This window comes from Rasamsonia byssochlamydoides, assembly GCF_041956645.1.
Source record: "Rasamsonia byssochlamydoides strain NRRL 3658 unplaced genomic scaffold VTN77scaffold_3, whole genome shotgun sequence".
In the NCBI taxonomy this organism is placed as follows: domain Eukaryota; kingdom Fungi; phylum Ascomycota; class Eurotiomycetes; order Eurotiales; family Trichocomaceae; genus Rasamsonia; species Rasamsonia byssochlamydoides.
Window position 1 is genome coordinate 94,350 of NW_027192386.1, and position 17,505 is coordinate 111,854.

The 17,505-nt window shown below is 49.7% G+C and overlaps 6 protein-coding genes across 6 annotated transcripts; 2 read left to right on the forward strand and 4 right to left on the reverse strand.

Moving 5' to 3' along the window:
* Positions 1–1,302: 1,302 nt before the first annotated feature.
* VTN77DRAFT_4109 (uncharacterized protein) lies at positions 1,303–2,888 on the reverse strand (the record flags this gene model as incomplete). Its single annotated transcript, XM_069420132.1, has 5 exons — positions 1,303–1,511; positions 1,605–1,858; positions 1,932–2,022; positions 2,078–2,598; positions 2,692–2,888. 5 exons carry the CDS (start codon positions 2,886–2,888, stop codon positions 1,303–1,305), a joined length of 1,272 nt encoding a protein of 423 aa, XP_069281780.1.
* Positions 2,889–3,663: 775 nt separating this feature from the next.
* On the reverse strand, positions 3,664–7,077 carry VTN77DRAFT_4110 (uncharacterized protein; the record flags this gene model as incomplete). Its single annotated transcript, XM_069420134.1, has 5 exons — positions 3,664–4,723; positions 4,778–5,592; positions 5,639–5,682; positions 5,745–5,883; positions 6,895–7,077. The coding sequence occupies 5 exons, from the start codon at positions 7,075–7,077 to the stop codon at positions 3,664–3,666; spliced, it is 2,241 nt and encodes a 746-aa protein (XP_069281781.1).
* A 378-nt stretch (positions 7,078–7,455) lies between these two features.
* Positions 7,456–8,072, forward strand: VTN77DRAFT_4111 (uncharacterized protein; the record flags this gene model as incomplete). The annotated part of the gene is made up of 2 exons (XM_069420135.1): positions 7,456–7,533; positions 7,593–8,072. 2 exons carry the CDS (start codon positions 7,456–7,458, stop codon positions 8,070–8,072), a joined length of 558 nt encoding a protein of 185 aa, XP_069281782.1.
* A 795-nt stretch (positions 8,073–8,867) lies between these two features.
* Positions 8,868–10,078, reverse strand: VTN77DRAFT_4112 (uncharacterized protein; the record flags this gene model as incomplete). The annotated part of the gene is made up of 5 exons (XM_069420136.1): positions 8,868–8,941; positions 9,073–9,120; positions 9,180–9,449; positions 9,525–9,904; positions 10,050–10,078. The coding sequence occupies 5 exons, from the start codon at positions 10,076–10,078 to the stop codon at positions 8,868–8,870; spliced, it is 801 nt and encodes a 266-aa protein (XP_069281783.1).
* Positions 10,079–10,427: 349 nt separating this feature from the next.
* VTN77DRAFT_4113 (uncharacterized protein) lies at positions 10,428–13,874 on the reverse strand (the record flags this gene model as incomplete). Its single annotated transcript, XM_069420137.1, has 1 exon — positions 10,428–13,874. One exon carries the CDS (start codon positions 13,872–13,874, stop codon positions 10,428–10,430), a length of 3,447 nt encoding a protein of 1,148 aa, XP_069281784.1.
* A 1,128-nt stretch (positions 13,875–15,002) lies between these two features.
* VTN77DRAFT_4114 (uncharacterized protein) lies at positions 15,003–15,735 on the forward strand (the record flags this gene model as incomplete). The annotated part of the gene is made up of 3 exons (XM_069420138.1): positions 15,003–15,123; positions 15,210–15,491; positions 15,554–15,735. The coding sequence occupies 3 exons, from the start codon at positions 15,003–15,005 to the stop codon at positions 15,733–15,735; spliced, it is 585 nt and encodes a 194-aa protein (XP_069281785.1).
* Positions 15,736–17,505: the final 1,770 nt, after the last annotated feature.

Sequence of the window (17,505 nt, forward strand, 5' to 3'; positions counted from 1 at the left end):
GCGCTGAATTGATTGAGCTTGGCCCAAGGTTGACTAGATGCTGCCGAAGGCCCAATTAGAAAAAAAAAAGCAAATTCCCCTGAGCAAAAAATTGTTATGACAAAAAAAAAAGAAAGAAGAAATGCGTCTCACTATACAGTACAATCTATTGACGTCTTCAGCAAAACCCACAAGTCCTCGCACATCTCTTCTTGATCGAACTGGCGTAGAGGTGGCTAGAGCAAAGATCTTTATACTTTGCGCAATTAGGGTAAAAGTCTGTGCAGATCGTGTCGATGGTGGCATCGCCGGGAGCAGGAGCGGCGGAAGCCAGAATTATTGCTGCTTGGATGGTAAGAACGAGGAGACTGAGGATAGGACCTGTAGTTCGCATTTTCGATTATTTTGATTGTTTGATTGTTTAACCGAGTTGAACAAACACAGGAGGGGGATAACGGAATTCTGATCGAAGGACTGATCTCTCAAGACTTGCGCAGATTTTGTCCCCTTTATATATCTATTTTTATGTCTGTGGGCCGATATACCTCATACTAGCTAGCGTTGTTATTCCACTTGATTAATTCTAACTTTAATACCCCACCGTTGCATGCATTGCTTCTTGCAACAGATATCATTCATATCATATCATCCCCAACTTAGGTACGTGTCATGCTGCGCCGGGCATCAAAGTAAAGCAACTAAAGTAACCAACATTCGGGGATTTTTTACCTCCATTACTATTTGTTGCGGCGTGTATAGAGGAGTAGCTTCGATGGCTGACTTGGAACTGGCACTAGGATTTACTATGTTTGGGGGCCTTAGGGGGCCAAGGGGTTTTTCAGCAGGGGCATTTCAGCCAGCTTTTATAACTCCAGCTCAGTGACACAATATTACGCGTACTTCTGAGAAGAGTACGCCGAAGGGCGCTATTATCGTCCCTTGCTAGGATTGTACCTGAACAGGGGTGGTGATCGGCCAATAAACATAAACCTGGTTGATGCAGAACAAGTACATTATAAAGATCTTGCAAGCAAGCAAGCAAGAAGAAAGATCCTGGAATTTAATTTGCGATCATATCATGTTCATTATACATGAATGATCAACAACTAGACTTAGCTTACTCGTAACCGTAGTTACAAGAGGGGATATCCAACTGGAGTATGTGTTGTGTCTATCCATCCGTCAGAAAAAAAAAAAGAGTGAAAAAGAGGAGACCAACTATTGCTGACAGACATAAGAAGTGTATAGTCCTGTCAAATGCAAGCAACAAATTGCATTCAAGAACTCCTCCCTACACGTATGACCGACCACTTATCGGTATCATCACGTAGAAGGCTTTTTGGCAGAATCCGCCGCACCAAGTCCCTTCTCCATGGCTTTGGAGGCCATCAGATCACCCACCTTTGGCGGGAGGACGAGTGCGCTGCGGTCGTTTCGCTTGTAGAAGTCGACCAGGATCTGAGCGGTCTTGCTGGGCTGGTCTTCATGGATGAAGTGACCAGCGTCGGGGAGCACCTGGAGTTGATACTTCCCTGCAGTAGAGATAGGTTCAGCTCAGAACTTTCACACGTTGAAGTTGAAGAGGAGAAAATATGTTCTTTCTCTTCTGGAGAGGGAGAACTTACCCTGCATCTGTCCAATCATCAGCTCCTTATCGAGCCGGTCCGTCCCGGCCAGGAGCAGGAGCTTGCCTCCTTTGGCTTCGAGAAACTTCTTGCTCAGTCCGACGAACCAACCCTCCCAGAAAGGCTTGGTGTCGGCCAGATTAGTCCGCCACACCCACGGTCGTGATGGGTCGGCAGGGTTCTCTTCTTCTCGGAGCAGAGAAGGCACAGAGACCCGTGCTGAGGTGGTATTGCGGATTGTTCGAGAGCGGGTGCTACCAGGATTCGTTAGAGGCATGTCTTTGTTGTCTTAGGGTTAAATGAAATAAAATGAAAGCCAAAACTTACTGCCATTCAATTCCTGCACTCAACGATGAAAAGCTCTTAGGTCGCGTGGACAGGTAGGTGTCCATACTCTGAAGAGCGTCCATCGCGGATCCTATATGTTATACGATTAGCACAGAAATTCCCAGTGAAGAGCGTCACTTCATCACCTTCAACAACATCCAAAACCGCATAGGCGAGAACTTTCGAGCCAAAGTCTCCCCTTTTGGCGACATCGGTAATGACAGCACCTCCCAGACTGTGACCAACCAGGACCAAGTCTGGAAGGGCTTCCCAGCCCATCTGGGACCGCGTTTCGTTGATGACAAAGACCAGATCACGACTCAACGTTTCGAGCCGGAAGTCAGGTTCAATCTTTTCATCCTTGCCATCTACTTCCTGGTCGCGACGTTTCGTTGCGCTCACCGTCGTGCTGCCGTGGTATCGAGCGTCTACCGAGAGGACGCCCGCTTCAGGCAGTCTCTTTCGAATCTCCCCCGCGCAGGCTGCGAACGAGAGTCCCGAAGAGCCTGCGCCATGATGCATCACGAACAGCGGGCCAGAGCCCGTGGGCGGAGTGATGTATGCATGGTGGACAATGTGCAGGTCGCCCACGTCCTCTTCTAAGAAAAGCTCCCGCGCGTAGAAATCCGTCCAGCTTAACGAACTCGGACAGTTTCTCGTGGGTAGACTGGAACAGTTATGGCAATGTCAGATGTGCTGTCTGCAGCGACTCAAGCTTCGTTGCAATCTATAATTTAAATCAAAAGACGGAGATACGCACCCTGTTGGCCTGGCAAAAAGATTCTTGCTCGGAGACGGAACAATCGTCCCTGTTGAGGAGGCCGAGGATGCCGAAGAAGAGTCATCTGCATGAGTGGCGTCTTCGTCGGCTTCGTCGAAGAAGGGAGGGGCTTGCGGCGGCAGTTTGGCGAGCCGCGCCTTCACAAACTCCTTCTGAAAGTCGCTCATGTTGTCCATTCAACGGAACAGAACAGAAGTTCGATCTAGTCAAGCATCTTCTACTGGGGATCTATGACTCTCTTTTTTAGCTGTGTCTCACGGTTTCCAAGTGAGTCATGGTCCGTCATGTGTTACCTGAGTCTGTTCTGTATCCAGGTGGGTTGATAAGGTACGTACTCGCTGGTGGCGATCCTTTCACCCAGTTCGCTGGCACCGGCTGCCACCCCACATCTTACTTAATGCCCGCAGTAGCACACATAACGAATATTCGTCCAAGGAAAAAAAAATCATAAATGAAACATCAGGCATATTGTCTGTCAATACAAGAGGGAAAATCAATTCCTTCTTGACTTTTGATTTCGCTACTCTTTTCCCTCCACCTCGACTAATCACCGAACCAATACTGGGATAAAAGTTTACTTGGAATAATATCCATTGAATTCTCGTTAGAATACATCAATCAGAAGAATGACCACCCCAGATTAAAGACATTATTGGTGATACTATTGGCCGCGCCATGCAGACAGATGAATCCCATCCAGAACCATACCGACCGTTGCAAACTCCAGGCCAACCGGGACGCCGTCATTCATCCGCATCATCTCAATCCATGCCCTCAAACAAAAAAAAAAACCATGCTGTTCACATGAAAAAGAAAAATTATGTGACAATTGGAAAGAGATATTATGAACACCACCAATCCGACACAAGCTGGTTACCGTCGGAAATTTAATTCAATAGGAACCGAGGTCTCAGGATATATGGCAGATATACTGACAGATTAGTGTTGAATTCAAGGAAGATAAGCACCGCCAGCGACGATCAGGTTCATGTTGGTAAACTTGACCTTATAAACAGGGCTCTTCTTCGTAGGGAAGGCACTGATCTGGTCAGGAGTCACGACATTCTCCTTGCCCTTCTTCTTTCCCGCGCCGGGACCGACAGAAGCGGAGGCCTGAGTGCTCGCAGCGGTCGCGTTCGTATCGATCTTTGCACCAGATCCGCCTTCTCCGGCAGCGCGAGTCTGGCTTCCCGACGGCTCCTGGGCGGGAGGAGCGATATCCCACACACGGACAGTGCCATCAGCGCCACCAGACACCAAGACCGTAGACTCCACACTCCAACTCAGAGACCAGATGCCACCCTTTCCGTGGCCGCGCATGCGCTTCAAGAGCCTGCCAGGACCAAGATCCCACAAGAAGATGGATCCATGGTCGTCGGCAGACGCCAGAATCTTTCCGTTGCGGCTACATGCGAGAGCAGTAATGTTGCCAGTGTGGCCCGTAAACATCCGCACGGGGTTTCCAGTGGTGACTGCCCACATGCGAACCGTGTGGTCACTGCTACCGGTAAAGACGTAGGCTGAGTTGGGATGGAAGCAAACGCAATCGACATCCTGATCGTGACCGGCAAAGATGCGCACCTGGCGGATGCGGTCAGTCACCCAGAGTCGAGCAGTCTTGTCATGACCGCCAGAAACAAAATAGTAGCCGAAAGGACCCCAGCTCAAGTCCCACACGGGCTGATCGTGGCCTTTGTACACCACCATGCATTGCCACAGATCGAGGGACCACAGCCTGATGGTTTTATCGGCAGAAGACGAAAGAAGCCAACGGGCGTTAGTTGGAGCAAGCTCGCCCTCCGCACGAGATGCGGACGGAGCAAAAGCCACCGCGTAGACAGGACCCGAATGGCCAAAGAGACGTTTAGAGTTTGAAGGTGGTGAGACATCCTCCAAGCCGGGATGAGTGGCCTTGATTTCCTTGCCGTCGAGACTCCAGACCCGGATGTAAGAGTCCTCGAAACCGGCCGCCACAAGCATGTTATCATCCGAAAAGTCAAGGCAGATCAATCTGGCAGTGTACTGTTAGACCATACGGTTGTAAATAGGGCAGGGAGAAACAAACCTATCGTAGGTGTTGTGGAATGTGAACATGCAGACACTCACTGCCGGACCAACACCACCGGTACGACCTTCGATCCTGAACCTGTCACGATTCTCCTTGACCCTCTGGACTTCCATCGCAACATCACGAGCGGTAGACGGAGGGAAAGGGATCTCAGCACGGGTAGGAGCCTCCTCATCCTCTTCTTTCTTGATCATCTGGTCATACTCCTGGACAAGGGTATTACGACCAGGGGGAGGCGGATTCTTTGCGTCGTGCTCTTCAAGTTCGGCCCTAACATCGCTTTCCATTTCTGGTTCAACGGGAAGCTTTCCGAGCTTGAGTCTAGGCAGGGTACCCGTCATAGCGGGATTGTCTCCTGTGTAGGCCGAACCTGGATGGTGACCGGGAATACCCTCATCTTCAGCAGGGAACGTCTGGCCTTCACGGGCCCGACCAAGCATGGCAGCAAAGCTGAAACGGTCATCGGCAGCACGCTCCTTTGTGATGATCGTACAATAGCTGCTGAGAATTGCGGACATGACAGAGCCTCCTTCTTTGTGTTTGTTCTCCAGAAACTGCATGAGATTCGAAAATGCAGGGTTGCTGAGGATCAAACGATATTTATTGTTTCGGTACAGCTTCGCAATTGAGTTGTCCTGGACATGTTCAGGAAGACTGATGGGCTCCAACTGACGGATGTCTTCAGCATGTTCTGGGAGGAACAGGTTCTTGTTTGTCTCAAAGAACTGCTTGGCCTCTTGTGGATAGAAGGAGCTCACGAGGTCAAGGAATGAATAGACGAACAGAGGCCAAAGGACACGTCTCAATTCAGGCTAATATTGTGTTAGCGAAGTCAATACAACAACAGAGCCAACATACCTTGTACAAGTCCAAATTGTCTTCGATCCAGACCTTGGTCAAATCTGCGATTTTCCCTACAGTTAGTCCACTGAAGATTGATATCAAAACCATAGCTAGTACTCACCAAAGCCCGCTCTATATTTTGGACGTTGGTCCTCGCTGAGCTGGGGCAAATTACGGCCATCGATCTCCTGGTTTGCAGATTCCATACGAAGCATCGCCTCAGTTCGAGTGTAACCTTTCTTCGCGAGATAATCGATGACCTGGGTGGAAGAGGAGCCGTTAGTCAACGACGAACCTTATAACATTATTTCAAACGACTAATCGGAATACATAACAAATAACATAGGGATAGCATAAAGTTGTGATAGCTGGAACGTGATAGCCGACAACATCGCAAAAGCACATAAACGGCACACACATCATCCATTAACTCCTTCTCCTGCGTCAGAGCACTGGGTTGGCTGACGAAAGGCCTTTCCCATTTAGCTCTCATTGCAGCTAAAGACTCCTCCGCGGTGAGAAGTTCCAGTTCCCTCAGCCGCCTCGCCAATTGTTCAGCGGTAGGCTCAGGCCTCCCAGTTGCTGTGCTCGCCTCGGCTTCTTCCTTCGAAGAATCGGAGGGACCCGGCAATGCAGGTGGCACGGACGCCTCGGGGGTATCTGAAGATTCCGAAGCTGCCCTTTTCGACGCCTTCTTCTTCCGAGAGCACGTTCCCTTCTTCCCCTTTGCCATCTTGACTTTCAAGTTGCTATCAAAGAAGGCAAAATACGGGATCGACAACAACAGAGGAACGGTTCAAGACACCCAGACTTCAGACGACACGCGAGACAGGCAGATATCATCAACAACATCGGATAAACTTCGCTGCAATGTTTTTCCAGCCGGCCGTGCCTGACGGTGAAGGAGCAGAAGCCACTGAAGGTATCACAGACATAGAAGGACACAAGCAGCCAATAGGCGATGGAGCGCTTAGCGCTCTCTAGTGCCTATGCAGGAAGTACTTCCTGCATGAGTCACAGAGAACTGCATTCATTCTGCTTGTTTACAAGAGACGTTCATGTCTGCTGTCATGTCCTGCTTGGCCTTCTTTGCCTCCTCATCACGTTCCCAGGTGAAACTTGTTTCTGAACAGACAACAAAGCGATTCGGTGGATTCCATTTAAAGAACAAAATTTCAAAGAGATAACGTCATGTGAAGTGCCAGATTGTGCTCAAAACAACAAATGAACATGTTCAAGACACAAGCAAACAACAAGCTGAAATGACTTACAATCTGGTTCAGATTTTGCTGGGAGACCGGTCCAGTCGAACCTCCAGCTGGACCAGGAGTCGCTGGACCGACAGGAGGATTTCCAGCCATGGGCTGCTGCGGAGGAAGAGGCATTCCGGTATTAGGACCGATACTGGCACTTCGAGGTGCAGGACTAGGAGCCCCGCCGCCTGGAGCGGACATCTTTCTCTAGGATGTTCGTTCTCTGCACTTTATGGATCAGCTAGATAGTTAAATTGTTCCCAAGATAACAAATTATGGTTTCTGACATGTGATTTAATGTCAGTTGAGAACAGGTGGCGTCGAGACGTCGCTGGCGCGAGGTTCAAGGTCGAGAGTGAAAGGTCGCGTAGCCGAAGTCCTTTCTGATATCGAGCTAGCACATTTCGGGCTAGTTGGCGCGCGCTAGCGCTTATTCACCGCGCGACCCTGGAGCTCCCCCCAGTCTCCCGCACTTCACACGTGATTAGATCCAACAAGTTGTTTGCTTTTGTAAAGGCATCAACTTCCTCTTTATCTACATTTCACTCCGCACCTCCTCCACTGGACCTGGAGTGCATCATGGCTTCTTCTTCAGAGACCAATTTCCAAACATTCTCTTCCGCCGACCGAATCCGGCAGCTAAACGAGATTGACAAAGTGCGCGCATACATAATAATTTGTCTGTCAAAAACAGAGAGCGCTAACCATTGCAACAGGATGTAGCGAAACTGGTCCATTCCGCCGGCCTTGCCATCCAAGCCTTGACGAACGCCAAATCCGAAGCCGGCAACACGGTCGAAGCCCGCAAGGCCGCGTTCAAAGCCGCGACGGCGCAGTACTTCGCCCTGCTCTCCTCCATCGACGTCCGATTGCGTCGGCAGGTTTACGCGCTGGAAGAAGCAGGGATCCTTGCGCCGGATTCTTCTGCCCCTTCCCGGGCGGGTGACGCAGCAGCAGCAGCAGCAGGCGGAGGTGCTGCTGCTGCCTTCAACCCGCTTGAGATCAGTTGGCTCAATAGTCGGAAAGATACCGTGGGCAAGGACAAGGAAGCTGAGCTGTGGGCTGCTGCGAGAGAGTTCGTCACAAAAGTTCGCGCGCAGTCATCCTCGTCGAGCGACACGGAAGAAAAGCGAAGTAACGGCGAAAGTGGGGACAAGGCTAATAATAATAAGAACGAGGAAATGGAGGTCGACTGAGGTTGTTGCGTGGTGCACGTGATGGAAGCCGGGATTGAGTCTATCCACTTCATCTCAACAGCGATCTATAGTCCTGAGCAATGTTGGAAGGTCATGGCTGGTGGTGGCGCCTGGATTCTAGGCTCCTATACCAGACCACTCTACCACGGCGGAAAACTTGACTGCATCTGATGAAGGGGCTCATAATACGGAAGCCCTAGAGCGGGACGGACGCTAGTTGAACTGGCATCGTCGCTCCTCGCAGAGAAGCAGAAGAGTCTATTCTTTGATGCAGAACTGTCACGCCGCCGCGCGAGGGCGTAGAGGGTCAGCAGCCACGCCGCGCCACGCCACAATTCGACTGCAACTGCGACTCCCCAGGGCAGCGGAGATTGCGTCTCCTTGCAATTTTCAATTCAAATCCAAGGAACTCTGTGATGAGCTCACAGTGAGGGCTCTTGAGTGATTCTCTAGTTAGGAGATTTTAAAAGAAAGAATCTACACTTATGTATGTACAGCACATGCTTCAGTCGATGGTCGACCTAGCTACGTGCTCTGAATGACAAATATCTGTCACAAAGACATCAATTCTGATCTCTCTATGTCCTGTCCTAAAGACCAAAAAAAAATCTGCAACGAAAATGGATATTTTCACTACGCTAAGAAATCAAAAAAATGTAAAACAAGGAAAATGGTGGAAGAAGAAGATCTACATGATCTTCGGGAAATGGGGTATGGCATATACTTTATCGCAATCTTCGTAAACTAGCCTGGTTGGTCCTCTCGTCTCTTCTCCTCTGGAGAAGACTCTGCAGTCTACATCTTCATGGAGTTGATCATCTCCCTGTGAGCAGCCCTCTCCTTGTTGGTCTCTGACAAGGAGTTCAGACCTAGACAAGTAAATAAGAAGATCAGCACAGTCCAACATGACGAACCCTTAGGAGGAAAAAAGAACATGGCCTCTTTTCACGAAAATGAAAAACGGGGATTTCCAATCCAAGGAGGGGAATGAACCACTTACTTCTAAGGTCGCCAACAACATCCTTTGCTTTGCCAAAGTATACTTCCTCTGTAAGAGGCGGAACTCGTCAGCATATGACCGTCTCCAAATTACAAGGGGAAACATACGGAGCAAGTTCCTCATCTTCAATTCCATATCCTCGACCAGTCTACCGACGTTGGCAACATGGCTCGCGTCCGACTCCACAGGCAAATCGGCCTCCACTTGTCTGGTCATGTTCCCGCTGAGGTCCATCGTGCCTAGGGCATCCGTCTCACTGGCCAAGTGCAGAATGACCGTGCTCGTCAATTTGTAGTGGGACATGCGGGCGCGATCCGTCGCTTCGAAGACGTGGATGCTGTCCCATGCGCCGGAGCTCTTCGAACCGGGGGTGACGGCTGCCCAAAACCAACTACGTCAGCAAGCAAACCCAGCCTGATATGCAGGAGGTATTGAGGATGAATGACACGGACTTTTCTTCAGCAAAACAACCCCTGCGAATCCATCATCCAGATCCCAGAAGTAGACGCTGCTCACCCCGCCCTCGTAGTACAGTTCACGATATACGTCAAAGGCCTCATTGGCCGCAACCTCGAGTTTCCTCACCCTCTCACTCGGAACAGTGCCATCCTCCAGAGGCGGGTCAAACTCATTGCTCCAAGGGGACCGATAACTGTCTCCATCTCGGTTGTAGTCGCAGAGCAGGTAGTCGCGGTTGGATTTGGCGCAGCGCCGGACCTCGAGAGGCTGGTCGACGGAGGCAAGGAGGTCTTCAGTCAGATCCGGAACGAGGGTCGTAATCGCCTGCAGGTTGCGTTTGGTATCCCGCGGGGAGAGGCGGCGGAGGAGATCACTGCAGAGCAGGACAGATTAGATGTTTTGGTCAGTCGTAGTTAGGATGCGGGGTGCTCTGGATTGTTGTGCAACAAGATGCTGGGGCAACAGAAGCGTAGCTGGAAGAAAGAAAAAAAGAACCAATACTGATATACGGTACTCACAGGGCACTATCAAATTGTGTATCGGCCATGGTTGCAGCTGCTGAGGGGAACTCTGATATGATCGAGTATCTCCCCGATGGCTGCGCGTCGGGTTGGGGAGAGCCAAGGTGCGTGTCCGATAGACCGGCGGCGGTGGTGCCCGAGCGGAAGGGCCAGCTGTACGGAGTACCTACTCCATTTAGACTAAACTGGAAAGCAACAACAACAAAACAATCACATTACAGCGATGGGTATCATTCTATTAGCCAAAATTTACATTTATAAAGCACCCGGCCTTTGTCATTCCACCAAAAAAAGTTACTCGCTCAGCAAACTGCTGCCGTCCCTTATCCAAATGATGGTCATCAGAGAACGCATCAATATAAAAGTGCATAAGTTTCAGACAAGAAAGTCGTCGTCATCATCGTCATCGACAATGGTCCTCTTTCTCTTCCGAATCGCAGGCTTGGATTCTCTGTCAACAAGCGTGCCGATATCGGGGAGATCGAGATCCAGGTTCATGTCATCAACATCGCTCAGTTGAGAGGCATAGAAAGGTTTATGCTCCGCCTTTTCAGGGGCAGAAGGGGAGCACATCAAGGGAGAGGATAGTCGCGTATTATCGCGATGTGGAGAAGCAGATGGGTTCCTAGAGAAACGATACGCATTGGCTGTAGTAGAGCGTGAGTTGGCGGTCAATAATGTTGCCTTGCCTGGCTTCTCCATGCGATTCCTCTCAGATGATGGGCCTGGACCTGTCCTTGCTAACGAATTGCGCGTTGGAGATCGTTGCACATCGCCTTCTTCCGTAGACCTAGCCAGCGCGCGAGACTTTGCTTGCTCCAATATGCTCCTGTATCGATCCTCACAGCCAGGTTCAGTTGCAGCCATTCTCTGAAGGGCATCAACCATCCGGCGCGTTAGGGATCCATGACTGATCAGCTTTGTGGGCCTAAGGACTCGTTGCAAACTAGGGAATGCATCATTTCGAGGGCGATGGATGAATTGCGGAGAGGTGCCGCCAACATTGCGGTAACGAACTTCCAATTCCCTCTGTTGGGCTGGGGTGAGTAGAACCTCGTCAAGGGATGGGACATCCACAGGCTCCGGAGTTGGACTACGGACGAGTCTCTTGTGCTTGTCCCCGGCGTTGCGATTCCCAGACCCCAGATGCGAAGCCTTGGTGAAACCAGTTTCCACACCGTCTGGCATATGGAACTTCTTCGGCGGCCGCTTCTGGGGATGGACTTTCCTCTTTGGTTCCGGCAATTCCGGCTGCGAGTTCTCAGGGGGGATCTCAACGTGGCGTTTATCCACAACTGGCTTCACATCCTTGGGGAGAATGCGGGGAGACCTGTCATCATGAAACGTGAAGCGAGTTCCACTGGCAATCAGTTGTTGCATCTTCTCGTAGTTATCCTTGGCCTTGATATAAGACTCTTCTTCCTTGCCCTGCATTAAGAGGAGGATAATGTTGCCCGCCCGTCTCCTACCGGTACGGCCCATCCGCTGCAGCATCCGAATTGGAGAGGCGGAAGAATCGTAACAGACGATGAGATCGATCTCACCGATATCCAAACCTTCTTCACCAATCGAGGTCGCAACAATAGTATTGTAGGTTCCCTTCTTGAACTTTTCTATGATGTTCAGCTGTGTCTTCTGATCCATCCCTTCCGAACCTTTTGCACTAGCCTGGCCAACGAAAACATGTGGTCGAATCATTGGCTCGTGTCTCTTCAAGACCCTTGTAACTTCTTCGGCGCTGTCTCTAAAGTGCACGAAGATCATGACTCTTGTGTTGGACTGCGAACGCCCATCAGCGCCGCCAAGGCCCTCACCAGCATCCATGAAATGGTTTAGAACAACTTCTCTCAGATATTCCAATTTAGGATGCCCGATAAACTCAACATCGTTGACCCATGGCTGGAGATGGTTCATCAGCTTTTTGAAGTTTGGATCTTCCACAATTTGGCGTTGGTATTTTCCTCCCTTTTTGCCCTCAGTGCCGGACCGGAAAGAAACTAAATGGCGGTAGAAGGGTGTGATGCCATGATACTTCAACAGATCAATAGCATGAGCTATACTGGCCAGAACAGTAAAGAGTGCGTTGACTTTCCCTTTGAGAGCGAAGCTTGCATTTCTTCCAGCATCGGAACTCATCCATTGCTGTCTTGCCTTGGTAAGACCATACGCGGTGAGACTCATGGGGTCCCTTCCCCAGTATGCATTAAGATTGCGAAGTTCGTCGACGCTCGGTTGTAACGCTTTTGAAAGAAGATCCATACACAGTATCATTTCTTCCGAATTCGTGAACGTTTGTATGTCGATGTTTCGCGCATGTATGTAATCGCGTATGTCAAGAGATTGTTCGGTCCGTATCTCCACTCTCGCGATATCTAGTCCGTCAATGACGGCCTGGACAGCCTCCACGGTCGAGCCAGGGGTCGCAGTTAATGCCAAAACTCTGAAACTTTTATTGAACCGTCGAAGGAACTTGACAACTTCCACGTAGGCATAGCCACCAGTAGCCCGATGAGCCTCATCGACAACAAGCAGAACGATTCGCTTTGGATCCGCTATGCCAGTTTTAAGATCGTTTATCAACGTCTGGGGCGTCATGAAGAAGACTCGCTTTGTCTGCCATTCTTCAGCGCGGGTCCCCGGAGGCACATTTCCAGTGAGCAAGATGGTCTGAGAACGCGGTATCCCCGCGATTTCCAGGCACGCTGAGATCTGCTGGGCCACCAGCGGTTTCGTGGGCGCCACAAAGACGAGCTGAGCATCCCGTGTCCAGCGAAACCAGTTGAGCATGATGGTTGCGGCAATGAACGTCTTCCCGAGACCGGTGGGCAGTGCAACAAGGAGGTTATGAAATAGACCCTTTTGCGCAATATTGAACTGGTAATCTCGTATCTGACCCAAGTTGGTCGGGTAGACCCATGTCTGCAGTGCGTCTGCGTTCAGCTTATGGTGCGTGGGAGGTTCGTCCCTGGGAGGTGGCGACCAGCTCCGGGTTCCCTGTGATGTATTTCGAGCGGCCATATCGAACAGGGTCGTCTGACGAAGGTTTGTGCGCTGGGTCTGTAGTCCGGACCTAGGGAAAGATTGGCTGGCCGCTGGTCGTGAATTAGCAGTGAACGAGTCCTCTGCCCCTGCGCGCGGCGACAGGGACGGGGAGGAATCAAACGCATCTTCGGGGATATCATCGAGATCAAACCCTATGTCTGTCTGAGCAGTAGCAGGCTGAGCCTGGGTATTTGAGCCTTTTGAATTGGAATTAGCAGCCATTCCCGAATTCTCCGCCTCAAACGACTCCAATGAAGCAGCTATGGCGGCCCGCAGATCCTCGTCCTCCTCACATTCATCCCTATCAGGCTTCCCATTGATCTGTGGTGTTACGCTTGTTTGTGGAGGTTCAGGATCCGGCCTTTTCCAGCGGGGTCCTCGAATTAATGACGGACTGGAGTGTGGTTGCGTCTGCGATACAAACGTGTTCTCCTGCACACTGGTATTTTTCGGAATATGAATCTTGTATTTCGACCTTTTTGCTCTCGGAGAGCCACTGTCGCTATCCTCAGAAAATCCGCTGTGGGGTGGTGGAGGGAGATCATCGGCAGACGAGCTTGAATCTACGTCTGAATAGTCAGTGTCGTTGACACTGGAAGCCCCCTCAACAGCTGAACGAGTCGCGCTCGACATGCCATTTTGCGCATGGAGACGACGTCGTTTGGGGGGTCGATTAGAGTCCGCATCGCTAGGGACCGAATCGAACGCGCTGGTTTGGCTTGCGGCAACCAGGACGTCGTCATTGACCAGATCGCTGAACTCCTCGCTGCCAGATGACATCGTAAGAATACTCTCGGCAGGAAGGAGACGAGAAAGCACCTTTGAGCGAGAGGTTCTCCGCTCGTAGGCTTCCTCTGTGTCGTATTTGTTCCTATCCTTCACAGTCTGTATATCTCGCCGCGAAACCACGAAGTCAACGCGCGTCGGGATGTCGCGACATCACGTGATAGATGGTGACTTGCCTTATCGGGGTGGGCGTGTTTGGATTTGGCAGACTAACCATACGTGGATTAGCGCGTTTTTCCCGCAAACGAAGGCCCACGATGGATCGATATAGTTCGTAGTTTGCAGGCACTAATTCCTCGATAAAAATAGCCGTGACGAAACAGAGAGAACCCAGTCGATAACCTGAACTTTGTCTGGAGTAAAGTGGAGTTTGTAGTGACTAGTCACTCGTAACTACGTAATGTAGTCATGAGTGACTTTGTGAGAGATGACATGTCAGATCAATCTCGACTCCTGCGCAGCACAGGCTTCGTTCTGCAGAATGTGGATTGACCACATATCCTATCCCTTGATTCTATCCCTTAATTCACTGTCCAGTCCAGCCTGACTGGAATCGCGTCCATGATTGGAGGGAGAGTGGTCCATATCAACACCTAAAAATGTGTCCAAATGTGTTCCATACGGACTATTGAGCCTGGCCAACAAACATGTAGATATTTCTTTGTCTATCGCCACGTTATTACGGTAGAAAACCATCGAAACGGCAGGGGGACGACGATGGCTGCCATCACAAACAGAATCTTGGGAAATTGGCGAGCTTGTTGGCGAATCGGAGAGAGGAATGCAAAGCATCCAGGGTAGAGTTATGTGTGCAACCTGACACGCCGCCAATGAGCGACTCGCCCGCAAAATCACCCCCAGCCAAGAAGATACCTGGGCTCGAGTTTATTCATAAATAAAAATGTGCCCCTACCAGGGCAAGGAATGCTCCGGTGCTTGACCTCACTTTTTCTCTCTTCCCCCCGTCCTGCTCTCGCAATTGACATTCGTTTGATTCACTCCTCAGTCGCTCGTTTGCAGGCGTGAATAAGAACTTTGCCAGAGCTCTCAGGTTGATTATAACTTCCTTCGAATAATATCTCTGAGTCTTTCGATCCCTTTCAAAGACCACACTCCGTCAAAATGAAGTTCAGCATCTTCGCCCTCACTGGTCTTGCAGCCCTCGCTGCTGCTCAGGATACCACCGCTTCCTCTGCTACTGCGACAGCCTCTCTGTCGCCTCAGGCTTCTTGCGCTGCTAAATGTGAGTAAGCCACTATCCTTCATGCAGACTGTTGAACGAACACGCAGCGCATGGAAAAGCGTACTGACGGTAATGACTCTGTACAGGCGCCTCAAATGATATCTGCTGCAAGGCGCAGTGTTTCCAGGTTCCATGCCCTAACGCTGCCATGGCCAACGACACCACGGCCTGCGCGGCCAAATGCCCCCAGGGCAGCGGCACTGCTGCCGACACCGAGGCCTATGCCAAGTGTGAACAGTCTTGCTATAGCTCCCTCTTCTTCCCTGCGACTGCCAGCGCCATTCCTGCAGCTAATGCTGCTGGTTCTGCTGCCACCACCACTGGCAGCGGCGCCGGCGCTACTGCTACCTCGGACTCCAGCTCTAGCGGTATGTCACTCCTTTTCTGGGAAATTTGAATCTGCGACATGATGCTGACAGGGATACAATAGGCTCTGGGTCCGGTTCTTCTTCTTCTGAATCTGGCTCTTCGTCTGCTGGTTCTTCTGGTTCTACTGCCAGTAGCACCGCGACTGCTGTCAAGAGCACCGGTGCGGCCAGTCGGCTCAATGTCGAGCTGGGCGCTTCTGCTGCGGGTGTTCTCAGTGTCATCATGGCCGCCTTTGCTCTGTAAAGTCGGTCAATAATGCTCGATCGCATGAAGGTGGAAGAATCGCAGAAAGCAGTTGAGAAGGTTTTTGTCAGAACAACTTCCTGCTCCTTATGGCTGCCTAACTTTCTTCTATTCATCTTCATGTGTCTGATGACCTCTTCCTTCTAAATGACCTTTCTTCTTCTTTTTTTCCCCCTCCTTGGTTGTGTTTCATACATAATGTATGTAAACGAGCCTATTATTCTTAATTAATACCCATTTGAATCATGCTACTATACAGAGCATAATATGAGATTTCGTATAAGATGGACAAAGAAGGAGCATGCATTTGATAATGCACTTGGAATTGAAATAGTTACGTAATTAAAGCGGATTTTTCACGTCAGTGACTTCCTCTGAAGGACCGACAGGTGATCAAGGAGATAGGATAATATAGGATAATACTAAACTTAGCTTATGTCTTACTTAGTACTAGCTATCTAGTTCTCGGGAATTGTTAGGTACCTATCTGTTAATTTTTGGTTTTCACTAACTCTAGAAATAGGTGAAAGATGAACAATGAGCCCCGGAGTCTGATTTAATCTATCTAACTACCAAAACAAGCAATTCTATATAGGTCTTTTAGTAGTAACCAATCTGACTATATGGCTTTTTATAAGGGACTTCTAGGATACTGGAATATGCGTGAGAGCATTAATCAAGGCATTATTATTATTATTATTATCAAATATAGTACTTTGTGAAGGGCCAAAGCCTTGCTGTCTAGAAACTAGGAGCTCATAAAAAGGATTCGCTGGGGAAGGAAGAAAGGAAGAGAGAGAAAGGCACGCGAGTTATATCAACAGGAGTCATGTGATGAACAACAAATGGACCAATCAGAAAACGAGAGCGAAGCTGAGTCAGCAATACGGGCTTAGCTCGCAACATACTTAGTATATCTAAATTACAAGTAACGACTCCTACTCGATATATGGTGTCAACAATCTGTCTGTGAATCCAGCAACTCCCTGAAGTTATAGGTGACGATGGAAATCTAGTCCTCTCCCATCTTTTCCTTTTCTTCATGTACTGTACTGTACAGTATTGCTTCAGCAGTTAATATAAACGTCTTCAAAACTCTGACATGACACATAATTGACTCCTATTAGTCCCAGGACGTAGTCATAGCGATGAGTATACAGCAACTAATATGAGTAAGTTGAAGTATTATATAACACCTACCAGCAGGGTCGTTTTCCAGGATTTTTTTTTCAAGGTAACTACTACTCTACCATCCTCTACACCTGTGTGCAAGATACCTGCCTAAATCTTTTCTGAATCCTTTCTGGTTCCACATTACTTCCTACGTGGGAGAGAGATTAAGAATATTGCAAAGCAGACAAGAACAGCAACAACATTATTATCATTATCACGTACGTTTAGTCCCCCTGAGAAACTCCTGGAATATTATATACTAACATTGAAGCCAATAGCCAAACAGAAGATTACACTATTACTACTGCTACCACAACCACCACTACTGCAAGGTCAATATGTGTGAGATAAGGGTACACATGTATGAGCACTGCAACCACATTGCAGAAATGGAGCATATAAGGTGTCAGAATGATGGACGAAATCCACGTACCTGTCCATAAAGGTGGCGGAATCTCGTCCGGAGCAGACGAGGGCATTGCGGTTGCCTGGAGCCAACACCACCAAGCACACCAGGAAACGGAGCTTGAGTCATTCCCTCCGCATACGAAGGCATCGGGGTGTCCGTGTACCGAATGGGGAGAGGGGGGGTTGGGG